Raw genomic sequence first — 14979 nt, 5'->3', positions numbered from 1 at the left:
GAAATGATTTATTAACGATTTTTATCAATAGAATTTTGATTCTGTGTCGTAGAGTCATCCCGAACTCCCTTCCTGCTTTCCTGTTTTTTTGTGTCTAAAATGTATCAGTGGCCATTTCTTTTTGCAACCTAGCGAGGTCGTGCTACCTTTTAGTTGTGCGACTAGTTAATTGAGTTGGAGTTTATTGTATTTAATCAGGAACTCACGTGTTTGTGAGGTGTATTTAAGCTCTTATTTGTGAACCCCATTCTGTCGAGCTGGCAAAGCGCTAGCCAGTGACAACAAGGAAAGCTCTTATTGATTAGCATGCCAAGGTTAGCTACAACGCTCTTGGATGATTTAACGTCGCTTAACGTAACCTACGTGACTGCCCTGCGGTGGCTAATTCTGTTTTGATAAGGTTAGTATTTCATAAACCGGAGAACTATCATTTTTATTAGCAACCAGGTACTTGTGAATGTATTTTTTTTTTCTATTTTGTCAGGTTACTACTGAACGGCCATTAGAAAAAGCTATATTGGATGGCTAAGCTCATATTAGCTTGCTAATAATTAACTAGCTTCGACGCTTGTCAGTTTAGCCACGGTATTAAGATTTTAGCTTTATTTGGTTCTGTTTGCCCAACTGTAACAACAAACTATGCGTTTTGTTTACACTTTGTTAGACAACTTATTTTCTGTAGGCTACCATTAGCTAAAGCCCCAGACATTGGTGCAGTGAAAGGGAGCCTTTGGCCTTTTATAGGCTAAGAAAACATCGGTTCAGTTCTCATATTTGTAAAGGTTGACTAGCTTGTACGCAACAACTAGGTTGACACCGAGGCTAAGAATTAGTCATTGTATTTGTTGTATGACAGTCGTGTATTTTGAATTTGATTCCCCTACCAATCATCATAAAATGTGGACCAACGCATTTTGGGCCATCACGTCTCTTTTCGTTTTCTTAAAACTTGTCAGCCATACTTGTGTGTCATAATAGCCCGAATACCAACCTAGCTAGCCCCACAGCTTTATTACATCAAACCGCTGTCGGTCCATCCGATGCTGCCATTTTCGGTGCCTAGCTCATCTCAAGTAGTTACATTTTTATTTTGGGAGGCTGCCTTTGTAGTTTATTTAAGACCATATCCTTTTTCGTTTACGAACCAACTTACAAACGAGATAGTAGTTTAAACCTACCTATTGGTTAAGTGTCTAAATAGGTTGACACACCGGTACTCAAACTACGCAGTTCAATGCAACCAGTGCTAAATTAGCCAGCGTAACTTTTAACTGTTTAAGCTTTCAAATGTGTTATTTTCTTGTTGAGATACCATTCGTATTGTGGTTTTCGCGTTTAGGGTGGTAACTTTTGACCGCAGAACATACAGTGTGAACTCGCTGCTGTCAAAACGTATGAGATTGGAAGGGAATGACTGGCTCAACATGCTAACGTTGCTCGGTGATGCTAAACAACTACGTCAGAAATACAGGCCTCTGGAAATCATAGGTACTAAACAGGACGCGGTTGGTGTCTTGGTTATGTTGTGAAGGCGAACCAAACGAGATGACGATTAAAATGTCAGCCACTTGCTGTGTAAATCTAATCACATTACTGGCGAGTGGCGTGCCAGTTGTCAGAGTGCTCGAATAACAAAGACAAGGATGCACTGTCAGTGTAGGCCTAACGTGGCCTTATGAGCTCCGGGAATGTGGCGTATTTTGTCATCAGAATTCATTATATCATGGATTGATCGTCAGTTAATTTGCTATTTATTGGTGGTAATTTTCTTGTATGCCAAAAGCACTTAGGTGGTAAGTTAGCATTATTTTGCAAATATCAAATCTACCTGGATATGTTCATGTTCAGCCTCATCAATTATCTCATGTGAATTAAGGTTATATGCAAATTGTTCGTGCTGCAATATGAAATTCTCTATCATTATTACTAAAACTGGTGATTTCCTACAGCAAGCTTTCCTTGTTATTTCTAATATTCAAGACAGAGAAATATGATCTATTATGGAATGTTTGTCATTTGACTTCTGTTTAAAACTTAATTTATTAAAAAAAATATCTATGATCTATGTATGTGTATTTTGACATGCACGGTCCTGGATTACTGAAGCTAAGAAAAATACCCAGCTGTTATAATAACGCTGGGTAATATTTTATCACAAGAATACCTCAAAGCCATTTTTCCCAGAGGTAGAAATGTAAAGAAAATCTGGTTTATTATACGGTGTCAACAATATGTTGATAGAAACTGTGAAAACACACAGGCTGTAATAAGAGTGTAAACATAGGGGATTCAGTGATTCCATGCAAAGTTGTAAAAATAATGCTTAGCTATTAAAAGCATGCCTTGCATTTCTATTCGAAGAGATTCATTTAATTGAATTAACTTTTGGATTAAAGGAATATAGATCATATACAATTAATGAAGTCATTTGTGGACTTGGATCAAATCTTTGATTAAACTACCTGTGGTTTTGAGATTGCATACATGCGGTTTGTTTATTAGCCAATACAGTTCCCAGGACCACTAGTTAGATTAGTGTTTCTTTAGTTTTTTTTTTTTTTTGTGATGGAGTTTCTAAATGTTGATCAAGGTGTCTTTTGTGAAATAGGACATCTGAAATCAGCACAAAGAGGGAGCTGTAGCCTAATGCTATAAACATACTGCCACTTGTTTATTTTCCATTATGATTTTTTAATATGCTCATGTCTGTTCCATTTCTTTTATTTTAGTGAATGGTAGTGTCTAGAAAGGGTATGTCCCTTCAGGAGAGAGGTGCCAATGTCCAACCGGCCTAATTCCAATCCAGGGGGGTCACTGCGCCGTTCACAGAGGAACACTGCTGCGGCCCAGCCACAAGACCACACAGCAGCTGGAAGGTGAGTCCGTCTTGCATGTTTGCTTTGTACTTTCTCAATCAATAAAATCCCTGTCTGCTTTTCTTGATTAAACCAAGCAAGACTGATGTTTATTTGTGGAGAGTTTTCACTTTTGTAAACACTGTAGGAAACTTTACTGATTGGTGAATGGCTATCTATGTGCCTTTACAAAAGGAGACGTATGTTTTTTATTTCTTTTTGTAGTCAGATAACTCTTTTTTTTCTTTTTCTTTTTACTGGTTACTCCAGAGGTGCTGGTGACGAAAAGAATTGGCATTTTTGTCTTAAGACAATTTAGGGATTCATAAATTCTTTTTATGTGGCCTTTTTCCAGAAACCCACACTGTTCCTTGCTCTTTTAATGTCCAACCTTACAGGTTGCAGTCAGAGCAGGTAAAACATAAACCAAATTCCCCACCTGAAAGTAGAAGACCTAATTCTAAGGCTCCCAAAGCCACTGCCAGCTCAGCCACTGGCCAGTCCAGAGGGCACAGCTCAAGAAGGTACCCCTATTTTCTACTTGGTGCTTAGTGTATATGTGTCTATCTAAGGTTGAACTGCATCCTTCTTTGCCACTTGTATTTTACACATTTGCACTTTTAGATTGGCATAATCTCTTTAACTTCTTTTTCTGATTTAAATAATTCTGTCAAATAATTTTCCTTTATTTTTTGCTACCTTACAGAAGCGGTCTTAACCTATCAGTGGCTTCATTAGTGCTGCAAGACGACTCGCAGGCTGCGGGAACATCCGAACAGGAACGACCAGGCCACCAGTCAAAGAGTGAGGGCACCAGAGGGCTCAAACGAAGCGACGCTCCTGACCAAATTAGCGTCCTTGGGCCCACCCCTTCCAAGAAGCCCAAATCAGTCCCACCACCCAAAAGTAATACCTCGGAGACCAAGAAAGGTCCAGCTAAGTCTAAGAAGAGACAGGCTTCTTCAGAGGCACCTGCATCGACAGGTCGAAATCAGAACAAGAAGAGTGCGGCCAGCTCGGCCTCTTCGGTCCAGAAACGGAAAAAATCAGACTCTTTCCCAGGTCTAAGTAGCACCGCTGGGTCTCTACCCAATTGTACCGAAGGCAGAACTGCAAAACCAACCAAGCTGGCGTCTAAATCGGCCGCCTCAGCCAAAGCTGGGTGTAGCAACGTGACAGACTCGTCCTCCTCTGCCTCCTCCTCTTCTTCTTCCTCTACCACAGGCACCAACAGTGCTGCTACGCAGGGCGCCCGTTTAAAACAGGGAAAAGATCAGACAAAAGCTCGTCGTTCCAGATCAGCATCTAGTCCCTCTCCGCGTCGCAGTACACGGGACAAGGAGCAGGCCAAAACTGCCAGCTCTTCAAAGTTTGACTGGGCAACACGCTTCAACCCCAAAGTAAACCTGCCAAAACCCAAACTTTCCTTACCTGGAACTTCCAAAACTGAGACCTCCAAACCTGGGCCATCTGGACTACAAGCTAAACTAGCAAGTAAGTTGTGTGAAAATTAACTTGTTTGTGTGTAGCAATAGGTGGATGTGTAATACTTTTTGATTGGCTGGTAGATGATTAGTTCATTATTATGGACCTAGATAGTAGATTAATGTAACATGATTCCTGTGCAAACTACCATCACAGTCTCGATTACAAACGTCCACAAAGACCACTAGAATCATGTGTTTATAATGGCTCCTAGGATTAAATACAGCTCATCTACACCACAAGGCAAAAACAGATATTGGACCAAACTGTAAATTCAGATAAAGTATTCTTAGTGTGACCCATTTCAGATTTCACAAACGTCCTACTCTCTATTATTCCAGTTGCTTTGCTTTTTTTATGTTTTAAAAAACAGAGGGCAACTAATAATCTTGCTCGCATACAAAAAAAATAAATAAATGCTTTGACTAGTATGTTGTATTTACACGTAGTAAATGCTTGCTTAATGCTTCATTGGCTTGGATTATTAAGCAGGTCGTACAAGACATGTTTAGATGATCTGACTTGGCAGACTGTGGTAATGGACTTCAGTCCAGGTTTTCTGACTCTGGATGTGTTTGTTTAAAACTGTAGCTGCCATCAACTACAAGTCAATAACATTTAGGAAGTAGAAAACAAAACTATCAAAGGACCAGCTATTAAAAAAAGATGTTGTTAGTTTTGCCCCTTCACTGTCGCTGCACCATTTGTTCTGAAGTTTAACAGAATTATTCTGCTGCAGATTAATGAAATAAAATATCAATTTCTTGACTGCTCGGCTACCTGTTAATGGAAAAAATAGAAAAATTATTTTACAGCTGCAAACCTGAGTAAAAACTGTATCTCTCCATGAAAAACCTTAAATGTTTTTACAGTGGAGAAGAAAAATGTAATTAGCAGCAGCAAACGTCTGGTTTCACAACATTTAGAGTTTTGACACATTTGGGACCTGAAGCTTTTTAACTACTACTTCCGTATTTACTGTCCACCACAATATTATTCATAACCCTGGTGGATTTAAGGGTAAATTTGTATTTTGTTGAAACAAAAAACTTTTTTTCTGATGGTGAAAAGGCAGGGACTGCTTACAGTAACATAAAATGAGTGTCATTTACAAATAAATCTTATTGCAAATGGCATGTCAGTTCATACCGATTTTAGTCATGAATATAAGCGTCTTTATTAACATTACAGCAGTCAAAAAAATTCATGACAGGCTTTTCTGTTCCCATTGATACTCTGATCATTTCTTTGGTGTTTGAAGAAATGCCTCCATTCCATCACCTTAATATTTAGCTGCCCCCATATATTCTTAGATTCAGGTTAAGGCTGGACACCTTCAAAATGTTTATCCTACAGTCAGAAGAAACATAACCAATAAAATAACCCACTGAAACTGTGCAGTAATGGATCTTTATTTTACTAACAACCTGTCGGTACAGACTTTATGCTCACATTCATGGAGACAGAGCTGTGTTGGAGAGCCTGCGTTTTCACTGCTGGAACCAGAGCCAAATCAGACAATAGAAATATAAATTTACTTAAAGAAGGACCCGGTGGACAGGCAAGACATTTGGGATTATCCCTGACCTAAAGGTGGAGCTTCATGGTGGGAGGTTGCCAACCATACGACTAACCATATTCAACAAGTTAGGTTGTTTTGGCCTGATATCACAGGGTTTAGGGTTTTTTTTTTTTTTTTTTTTTTAGAACAAACAAGATTGCAGCCCGTTTGTTGTGACTTGTAGCCAATCAGAAAGCAAGGTGATGGAAACACAGAAGGGAATCCAAAAGACAAAACAATTTCCTCTCCAGACATTTTATGCATGATTTTGTAAATTATGATAATTTAATGAAAAGTTGGCATTTTTAATGGACATTCAATACAACTTTTAGAGCAACTTTGCATTTAAAGTGTCATTATTTACTGAATGACACTTCATGACAACTGTCATAAACATTCATGAAGACTTCTTTATGTTCATGACAGGTGTTATGTCATGTTTATGACGGTGTCATGTCAGTTTTATGCACACCCTTTCAAATAAAGTTACTCAATTTTCATAGTCCATATATATATATATATATTTTTTATCTTGAAAATTATGCTGTACTTTGTGTTGGCCTGTCGTATAAAACCCATCGTTTGTGGTGATTGTGTGCCTCTGATATGTGCGTCACCACACAGAATAGGGTAGTAATGACGTCAGGTGATCTATAACTGCTCTGAACCCAGGAGCAACCTGGAGATGATTATCACTTCCATTCAGTATCTTGAAGCTGAGCAGGTGGTGGGAATGTGCCAGTAGCACAAGGACTTATTGTATCAGTGCAACAGCTGCCTTTTCAAGGTCTGTGTATGAGCTCTGTCTGTCTTCAGCCACTTAAACCTTTGCAGTGAGTCTAGAGGTGTCTCTAAAGTAATTGACTTATGATTATTGCATGCTGTGTGAAGCTATGCTTACGCTTGTCAAGCAAAAATATCTTTGTTGGAAAGAAAAGGATATTTGCTGTCAAAATACAGGAAAATGGTAAAACAAAGTAGAAAAACAATAATCTGCCTCCAGCAGGCCAAATTTTACAGGTTAAGCTTCCATACCATCAGGCAAACCACAGTGACGTTATAACTTTGTGTTTCAAATACCTTAAAGTTTTATTGAGGTGAAGCTTAAGATGGTTTATCATTTCTCTGTGATTTAAGAATATTTAAACCTCAGAATCAGCACAAATAACTGCACTCCTCTTTCGTGGGACGAGTGCATAACAGGAATACCTGGTTCAGGAGAGGCAAGGCCAGAAAGTTAACCTTTCTCCTTCTGCTCTTCAACCTTTCATCTGAAACTAAATCAACCGTAGTGTCCTGAGACAGACGACTGATCATTTGACAGCTGCGCCAGTTCAGTTATTGTCATGGTCACATGGCCCATTACCCAGAATATGTTGAATTTTTGAAAATTAACAGTGAATACTGTTGTTCAAAATGAGGGAAGTATTTTTTTGTTGCCAACATTGTACTGCTGGAGAGCCATGTAAAGCCTCTATATCTTTCTTCCAGCTCCTTCCACTATTATTCTTATACATAAGAGAGGAAAAAAGTCAACCTGCATATAGAAGTATAATTAATCTGAACAAAATTGTGTACATTGAGAAGGAGGCAGCGGCTTCTCGGGTTAGCATGGGCTCAGACTGTTCTAGGTGAGTAAAAGGAAAGTAACTCAAGTGGACTCTGTGTCATGGGCTCTGGCCCAAATGGTGAGACCCCTCCTAAGTTGGCTCTCACGTGTTGGCCCACCAGCTGACGTGAAGTATGTTTGAGGGTAGGGAAGGACTAACGACCTGCTTCTCTCAGAAGGGAAAAAAGCTTCATCACATTTGGAATAAATTCATCACTCTTTAAATTTTAAGATACACATTTTAACACTTATATGATGGTGAGTGGACTTTATAATTAATTTACTTATTACCTTTTACTGCATGAGCAAAAAAAAAGTTTAACATGATCAAATTGAAATGTTTTTGCTTCTAGACTAAAGGGAGGTGTAGTTAATTAAGTAGAGCTGGTTTAAAATCTCTAGATTTTCTGAGATTTGGAAATATTCAAGATTGAGCAATTCTAAAGAACACAAGATTGAATATCAAGCCAATAAAAAAAGTACAAAACCATCCTGTGTGCAATTTATTTGCTCTGAAACTTTTTAGTGTTTAGATTTGTACCACTGAGTTATGAGTCACAGACCTAGCATGAAGGTTGTTCTGTCGTAGGGCCATGGTCGTGTTGCTATTAATAACCCATTTTGGCTGGTGGTATAGGGGTCTAAGCAGACAGCACAGGTCCTGTGCTGTATTAAAAAAAAGAGATAGTATTCTGCATCTAACTTTGTCCTAAGCACTTCATATGGAACCAGAAGCGGGGGAAAACTCCCATTTGGTTTATTATATTTCCCCACTTGGATAATCTATAAACTATTGTTAAAATGTTTCCTTAAACTGTAAAGCAAACTGTATTTTCTATTTTCTAAGTAAACGTTTCAGATGTTTACTTAGACTAGTTTAAGAATAAGATCCATCTAAGCAATTAACGCTCACTTTTGTTTTCCCTTAGGTTTGAGGAAATCCACAAAGAAGCGCAGCGAGTCTCCTCCAGCAGAGCTCCCCAGTTTTCGGCGGAGCACACGCCAGAAGACCACGGGCTCCTGTGCCAGCACCAGGTAGGAACTCTTACAAAGTGCCGCCTATTTCCACAAAGCTCCTCCTCAGAGCTTCAGCCTCACAGAGCGCCCTCCCCTAAAACTCCCCTGCTTATCTCCTCCAGACTAGTAACAGCAGCAATTGGCAAACGCTTGGCAGAACTGCAAGTATGCTGAGCTTATCATACAAACTACTCAATCCAGCGCTCTTAAGAAAAGTTACAAATGGTGTAATGAGAAGCATTGTTTTATTTATTTTTAGGTTTTGTTGGCTCTAGTGGCCTTTATTTGAAAGTAGTTTGACAGGAAAGAGGGTTATGAGAGAGGGGGAAGACATGCGGCAAATGTCACCAGGCTGTGGGAGTCGAACCTGCGACCACCGGCATGAGGACTAAGGCCTCAATACATGGGTTGTGCTTTGCTCCTGCGCCACCACAGCACCCCAGAAGCATTGTTTTTGATGACATGCTGAAGACAGAGCTGGAAAGAGCAGGAGCTTATTAAAGAGACAAAGACCCAATTTCAAGGTGTTAAATTGCAAAGTCAAATGTTTTTTAAGACATATTTCATTTAAGTTATGTTTGATATACAAATATTTTTTTTATAACTAAGGTAATATATTAACCTGATTTTTGCTCTAAAATGGTGCTTAAATTCTAAGCATCAGTGTGGGCAAACAACTTAAGACTCTATTCTTTCCAAGTTATCCTACAAACAAAATTTGACATGTAAGAATATTTCAGAATGATACAGCAGGAATACCCTTAAGGCATTTTTGCCAGAGATTCTCCTGAAGTCCACTGTATATCGTTGGAGGAATACGTTTGTGACATGGTGACCATGGTGGGTTCAGTCTGCACCAAAAATGCTGAAACATAAACGATGTCTCAGAAAAATCCACTCGCAGAATGTTGACTGGTGGAGATATTATTTTTTATTCATTTATTTTTTTTCTGCTGATGAGGATTTCAAACTGAGTCTTTAATGTAAACAACTCTTCCATTGACAATATTCCAGGTAACTTGCTGCTTAATTGGTGATGCACGCCACATCATTAGTTGGCAGAATGTTTTATATTATAGTAGACGCCATCTGAAAAAAGAGGGTCTTGCGTGTGTTCACTCCTGCATTTAGTTCTGTCTGGGGAAGATCAAGTCATTCAGGGAGCATATTGTGTTTTTGTTTGCGCTACGTTCCCTGCTATTCCGACATTTTAATTCGATTTCTTCTCATGTTGTAGTCGGCGGGGCTCAGGCCTGGGCAAGCGCGGGGCAGCCGACGCTCGCCGACAGGAGAAAATGGCTGACTCCGACAACAACCAAGATGGGGCCAATTCATCAGCTGCTCGCACTGATGAGGCGTCACAAGGAGCTTCAGGTAAAAATGACTGTCCTAAACCACAACTTAGTCTGTGACTTTGACTAGACTCCATTTGGCAATCAAAACGTGACCACAGAGCACAAACAAATTTCTGAGAGTTGTTGTAAACAGGCCGGCAGTTTTAAGGTGACATCACTGACGAGCTTTTAATACTGTTTTTCTTTCCAGCTTCAAGCTCAGTTGCCGGAGCAGTGGGCATGACCACTTCTGGAGAGAGTGAGTCTGATGATTCAGAAATGGGAAGGCTTCAAGGTTTGTTAAACTCACAGGTTTTTATCATGTAATGGCAATAAAAACAGATAAACATCCTCATTCCCTGTACCTTGATAATTCCTCCTAAACCATAGCGCTTCTGGAAGCCAGAGGTCTCCCACCACATCTTTTTGGACCCCTGGGGCCCCGCATGTCGCAGCTGTTTCACAGGACCATAGGCAGTGGAGCCAGTGAGTACAATCTCCCTACAACCAAAAGGGTTCCATCAGTTTTACCAACCAAATCTTTGTGTTTTAGGTTCCAAGGCCCAGCAGCTGCTGCAGGGCCTCCAGGCCACAGGGGACGAGTCTCAACAGCTCCAAGCTGCCATTGAGATGTGCCAGCTGCTGGTGATGGGCAATGAGGAAACTCTTGGTGGATTTCCTGTCAAGAGTGTAGTGCCTGCTTTGGTAAGTCCATTGACTTGTCAAGCTGCAGTGATGGTGACAAGCGTAAGCTGATTGTTTTTGTTTTTATTTTTCTAAGGACAAATTCTGTATTGTAGTTATTTAATTTTTACCTAGGCATGTATTATCGATCTGTTGACAGTTTATTGAAGCTAAGTATCTTCCACTTTCTTTTACAGATTACACTGTTACAGATGGAGCATAATTTTGAAATTGTAAGTGATTGATTTGTTGGCTTGTAAGTGAAGTTAGTTTGTTGGTTTTCTGTAAAAACTGACTTCTTTGTGTTGCTTGTTGCACAAAGATGAATCATGCATCGCGTGCGCTCACTTACATGATGGAGGCACTTCCTCGTTCTTCTGCTGTCGTGGTTGACGCTATTCCTGTCTTCCTGGAGAAAGTAAATGCATTAAACTCCTTCTGCAGTCACTCCCTTGTTTTTTATTTTTTTATTTTAAAAGCTAATAGTTTTTCCTCTTCCTTGTTTGCAGCTTCAGGTGATCCAGTTCATAGACGTAGCAGAACAAGCCCTCACAGCCTTGGAAATGTTGTCAAGGCGACACAGCAAAGCAATTTTACAGGCTGTACGCATTGACTTTAGTTTTACACTGTTTACTTCCAAATGACTTTATTCTCTTGCATTACTCTAATCTGTTACAAACATGTTTTCCCTCACAGAGGGGCCTGGCTCACTGCCTCCTCTACCTGGAGTTCTTCAGCATCAATGCCCAGAGGAATGCGTTGGCCATAGCAGCGAACTGCTGCCAGAGCATTACTCCAGACGAGTTTCACTTTGTTGATGATTCGCTCTCACTGTTGACTCAGAGACTTACACATCAGGTGTGTGTGATCAGCTCGAGATGAAGATAATCAATCTTATCCGATTGTGAGCCTGGAATAAATTTTTATTACGCAATTTGAGATTTTGAAGTTTAAATTTTGACTTTACATATTTAAATACCAGAAATACCTTAAGATTATATAGGAGGAAACAGGATGACATGTTTTATTTTGAATAGTTTTTGCATTTAAATATCTCAAACATTTCTGATCAAACTCAAATTTTTAAATATCCTTAATAGTATAGGTTTTATTTGATGTGAAGGGTCTTTTGTCTTTGGTTTTCTAAATATTTTTGAGATTTTAACAAATGTCTTTAAATGCAAAAGTTGCAACAATGTTGCTGATAAAAGTGGCAGCATCTAAGCTAGAAAAGCACCAAGAAGAGCAGCAGCAGCAGAGAAATTCAATAAAATGTAATATATGGAGTAAGGTTTGGACTTTTTGCTATATTTGCTTGGCAGCAACGTCTTTGATGCTATAAGCAAAAAATCACAAGATATTTAAGCTGCAGCGATTTTGAGTATAAAATGTAATCCTGTTGTTTCACTGTAATATTACACCTCATTAACTTTTACCTTATCACTTGGCAGGTGCTTAAAATAATACTCAGACAGCACTTTCAGTAAAGTATAATGTCGTTTCCTTTGTCTTTCAGGATAAGAAGTCCGTTGAAAGCACTTGTCTTTGTTTTGCCAGACTGGTGGACAACTTTCAACACGAAGAGGTCTGTACTTTGTTTCTGAAACTGGTTTGTTGTGTCTGATGTTTTTTTTTTGGTTAACAGTTTGTTGTTTTTCTCCATCTATTTTATTTGGCAGAACCTGCTGCAGCAGGTGGCATCGAGGGACCTGTTGACCAACATCCAGCAGTTGCTAGTTGTGACGCCTCCTGTTCTCAGCTCGGGGATGTTTATTATGGTTGTGCGCATGCTCTCGCTGATGTGCTCCAACTGCCCAAGTCTGGCAGTCCAGCTTATGAAACAAAGTGAGTAACTCACACCTCAAAGGGTGTTATTGCTTTGATTTGTTTTCTCACTAAACTATTAGCCAACAGTAGCATAAAAATTGGATTGTTTTTCATGTCTCAAATCTAAACGGTCTTAAATGATTGTAGAGTTTTACTTCACTGTGCTAGGTTGGCATGAATTCAGTGTTAAGCTTGACGTGTGTGTGAAAATAAACTACAAACAAGAGATTAAAACAAGAATATGTGTCTGTCCTTCTGAATAGACATAGCAGAAACTCTGCGTTTCCTCTTGTGCGGTGCATCAAATGGAAGCTGCCAGGAACAAATTGAGCTCGTACCTCGAAGCCCCCAGGAACTCTACGAACTGACCTCCCTCATTTGGTAATGTCTTTAGTTTATGTTGATTAAATTGAATGAAAACATCTTATAATCTTTTATTTGTTGTTGCTGAAAACTTTAGCAGACCCATCTACTTAATATGTCAACTACATGTTCCACACATGTTAATTTTCCTTCCTCCTGAGTTTAAAATGCATATATATTTTTTTTAAATTGGCTTCTGCAGCCACAATCACTGCAAACCTGAACCTGAAGTGTGGAGCAGAACAAACTAAAGAATTTCCTTTTTATATTCCCATCCAGTGAATTGATGCCCTGCCTGCCCAGAGAGGGCATCTTTGCAGTTGACGCTATGCTGAAGAAAGGTAGTGTTCAAACAACAGAGGGTGCAATCTGGCAGTGGAGGGATGACCGGGGCTTGTGGCATCCTTACAACCGCATCGACAGCCGCATCATTGAGGTAAAAAAAAAAAAAAAAGCCTGTTAGACTCCATCGTTCCTTACAGAGTTGCAGTATCGGTGGATATTTGCTTGGCTCATCTGTCTGTGATCCTGATTATTTGTCTTTTCCTCAGACGGCCCACCAGAACGGAGAAGATGAGATCAGCCTGTCAACGCTGGGCCGTGTATACACAATTGACTTCAACTCTATGCAGCAGATAAATGAAGACACAGGAACAGCACGCGGTATCCAGAGGAAGCCTAATCCTCTTGCCAATCCTAACACAGGTTCTAACATTTGTTTTTTTTCCCTAGATTTGTTTGACAATGAGGATTTTATTAGATTAAGAGATTAAGATATTTTGCATGTTCATTAATTGATGGCTTCAATGGGCAAAGATCTCTCAAAGCATCATGTGTCTAAATATGCATCTGCTGTTTGAACATAGAAAGATTGGAACATGTAGTATTGTCTCTTTCCTTTGCTTTTTAATCCCAACTGAATAAGTTAACCTTAGGCATTTTAAAGCAGTCTTGAGATGAAATTATATTCTTTGTGAAACCTTTTTATTCCTCATATATTGCCATTTTTCACTTTGCTAAACTTGACCTTTTCAACTTGGCTTCAATATGCTGACATTTAAATGCATGCAACAAAGTAAAACATAGGTTCCTTTAGATATTCAACAAATTAAATAAACAAAAAGACAACAGAAAATTGAACACAGTCAATTTATAACAGCAAATATGAAGTGCAGTCAATTTATAACAGCAAATATGAAGTGCAGTAATGTAAAGTGCATAACCTCTGCATTTAAGCACTGGTGGTTCTGCTTCTAACGTGGCAGTACTCTCTCTGCCTGACGGATTGACTGTTTCCTGCAGTCAATCTGAAGCACATCCTTGACCAGGAGGCAGGAACTCTGTGATGACCTTGCTTGATGGAGGCAAAACATTCTGACCTGACTAACATGATTCATCTTGTCATTAAAAAAAAAACTTAGGGAGTCACCAAGAGGTTCGTCGGGAAGATGCAAGAGCCCAGCTGATGAAAGAGGACCCTGAGCTGGCGAAGTGCTTTATTAAAACACTGTTTGGGGTCTTGTATGAGGTCTACAGCTCATCAGCTGGCCCTGCTGTCCGACACAAGTGCCTTAGAGCCATCCTCAGGATCATATACTTTGCTGACGCCGAGCTGCTGAAGGATGTGCTGAGGAACCATGCTGTGTCCAGGTAACCACTCAGCAACGTGCTGCAGATCAGTAACTCGGCGTAATCTACTGGGTTTCCTTAGAAAATATTTTTTTTTATTCGGTTTGAATAATAATTAGGATCAATTGGAATGGATGCTCGATTGGATTAAAATTACTTTTTGGTAAAGTGCCTTGAGATGAAATGCTGTGAGTTATCTATAAATAAACTGAATGAATGATAAAGAAGGATTAGAAAGTTTTATTCAGAATATTTGCTTTTCTAACAAGGCAACAAACAGTTGACGGTTTTAAATCGACTTTATTGAGAGTAATCCAACTTGTTTTATGTTTCCTTCTGCAGTCACATTGCCTCCATGCTGTCCAGCCAGGACCTGAAGATTGTGGTTGGATCTCTGCAGATGGCAGAGATCCTCATGCAGAAGCTGCCTGATGTCTTCAGTGTCTATTTTAGAAGAGAAGGTTTGTGCACCAACGTATGGACTTGGAAATGAAAATTAACTTTTGAATAAATGTTTTTAACTAAAAGCAAACGGTAGAAATCACTGAATTCCTGCACAGAGGACAGTATTAATTAGAGGTGTGCCGATCGATCGGTCACCGATCATAATCGGGC

At 39.5% G+C, this 14979-nt stretch overlaps 1 protein-coding gene across 8 annotated transcripts in view; it reads left to right on the top strand.

Annotated features, from left to right (window-relative positions):
- trip12 (thyroid hormone receptor interactor 12) overlaps positions 1-14979 on the top strand; it is a 31551-nt gene that overhangs the window by 209 nt on the left and 16363 nt on the right. For 4 of the 8 annotated variants that reach the window (XM_015029584.1, XM_015029588.1, XM_015029589.1 and 1 more), the window contains exons 2-20: positions 2730-2876; positions 3254-3379; positions 3562-4349; positions 8440-8545; positions 9765-9901; positions 10073-10156; positions 10252-10347; positions 10415-10566; positions 10743-10778; positions 10868-10963; positions 11055-11147; positions 11242-11403; positions 12062-12130; positions 12225-12390; positions 12636-12753; positions 13015-13171; positions 13287-13440; positions 14157-14385; positions 14707-14825. In XM_015029584.1, the coding sequence (XP_014885070.1) occupies positions 2779-2876; positions 3254-3379; positions 3562-4349; positions 8440-8545; positions 9765-9901; positions 10073-10156; positions 10252-10347; positions 10415-10566; positions 10743-10778; positions 10868-10963; positions 11055-11147; positions 11242-11403; positions 12062-12130; positions 12225-12390; positions 12636-12753; positions 13015-13171; positions 13287-13440; positions 14157-14385; positions 14707-14825 (2986 nt within the window). In that variant the 5' untranslated portion in view covers positions 2730-2778. Of the gene's footprint in view, positions 1-74; positions 401-1072; positions 1489-2729; positions 2877-3253; positions 3380-3561; positions 4350-8439; positions 8546-9764; positions 9902-10072; positions 10157-10251; positions 10348-10414; positions 10567-10742; positions 10779-10867; positions 10964-11054; positions 11148-11241; positions 11404-12061; positions 12131-12224; positions 12391-12635; positions 12754-13014; positions 13172-13286; positions 13441-14156; positions 14386-14706; positions 14826-14979 lie in introns of those variants that run through there. The other 4 variants (XM_015029591.1, XM_015029592.1, XM_015029585.1 and 1 more) reach the window with 3 other exon arrangements.

This window comes from Poecilia latipinna, unplaced genomic scaffold (genome assembly GCF_001443285.1).
Source record: "Poecilia latipinna isolate Pla-1442-1.1 unplaced genomic scaffold, P_latipinna-1.0 Scaffold157, whole genome shotgun sequence".
Taxonomy (NCBI): Eukaryota; Metazoa; Chordata; class Actinopteri; order Cyprinodontiformes; family Poeciliidae; genus Poecilia; species Poecilia latipinna.
The sequence above is the reverse complement of the archived record's forward strand: the minus strand, read 5'-3'. Positions and strand labels throughout refer to the sequence as shown.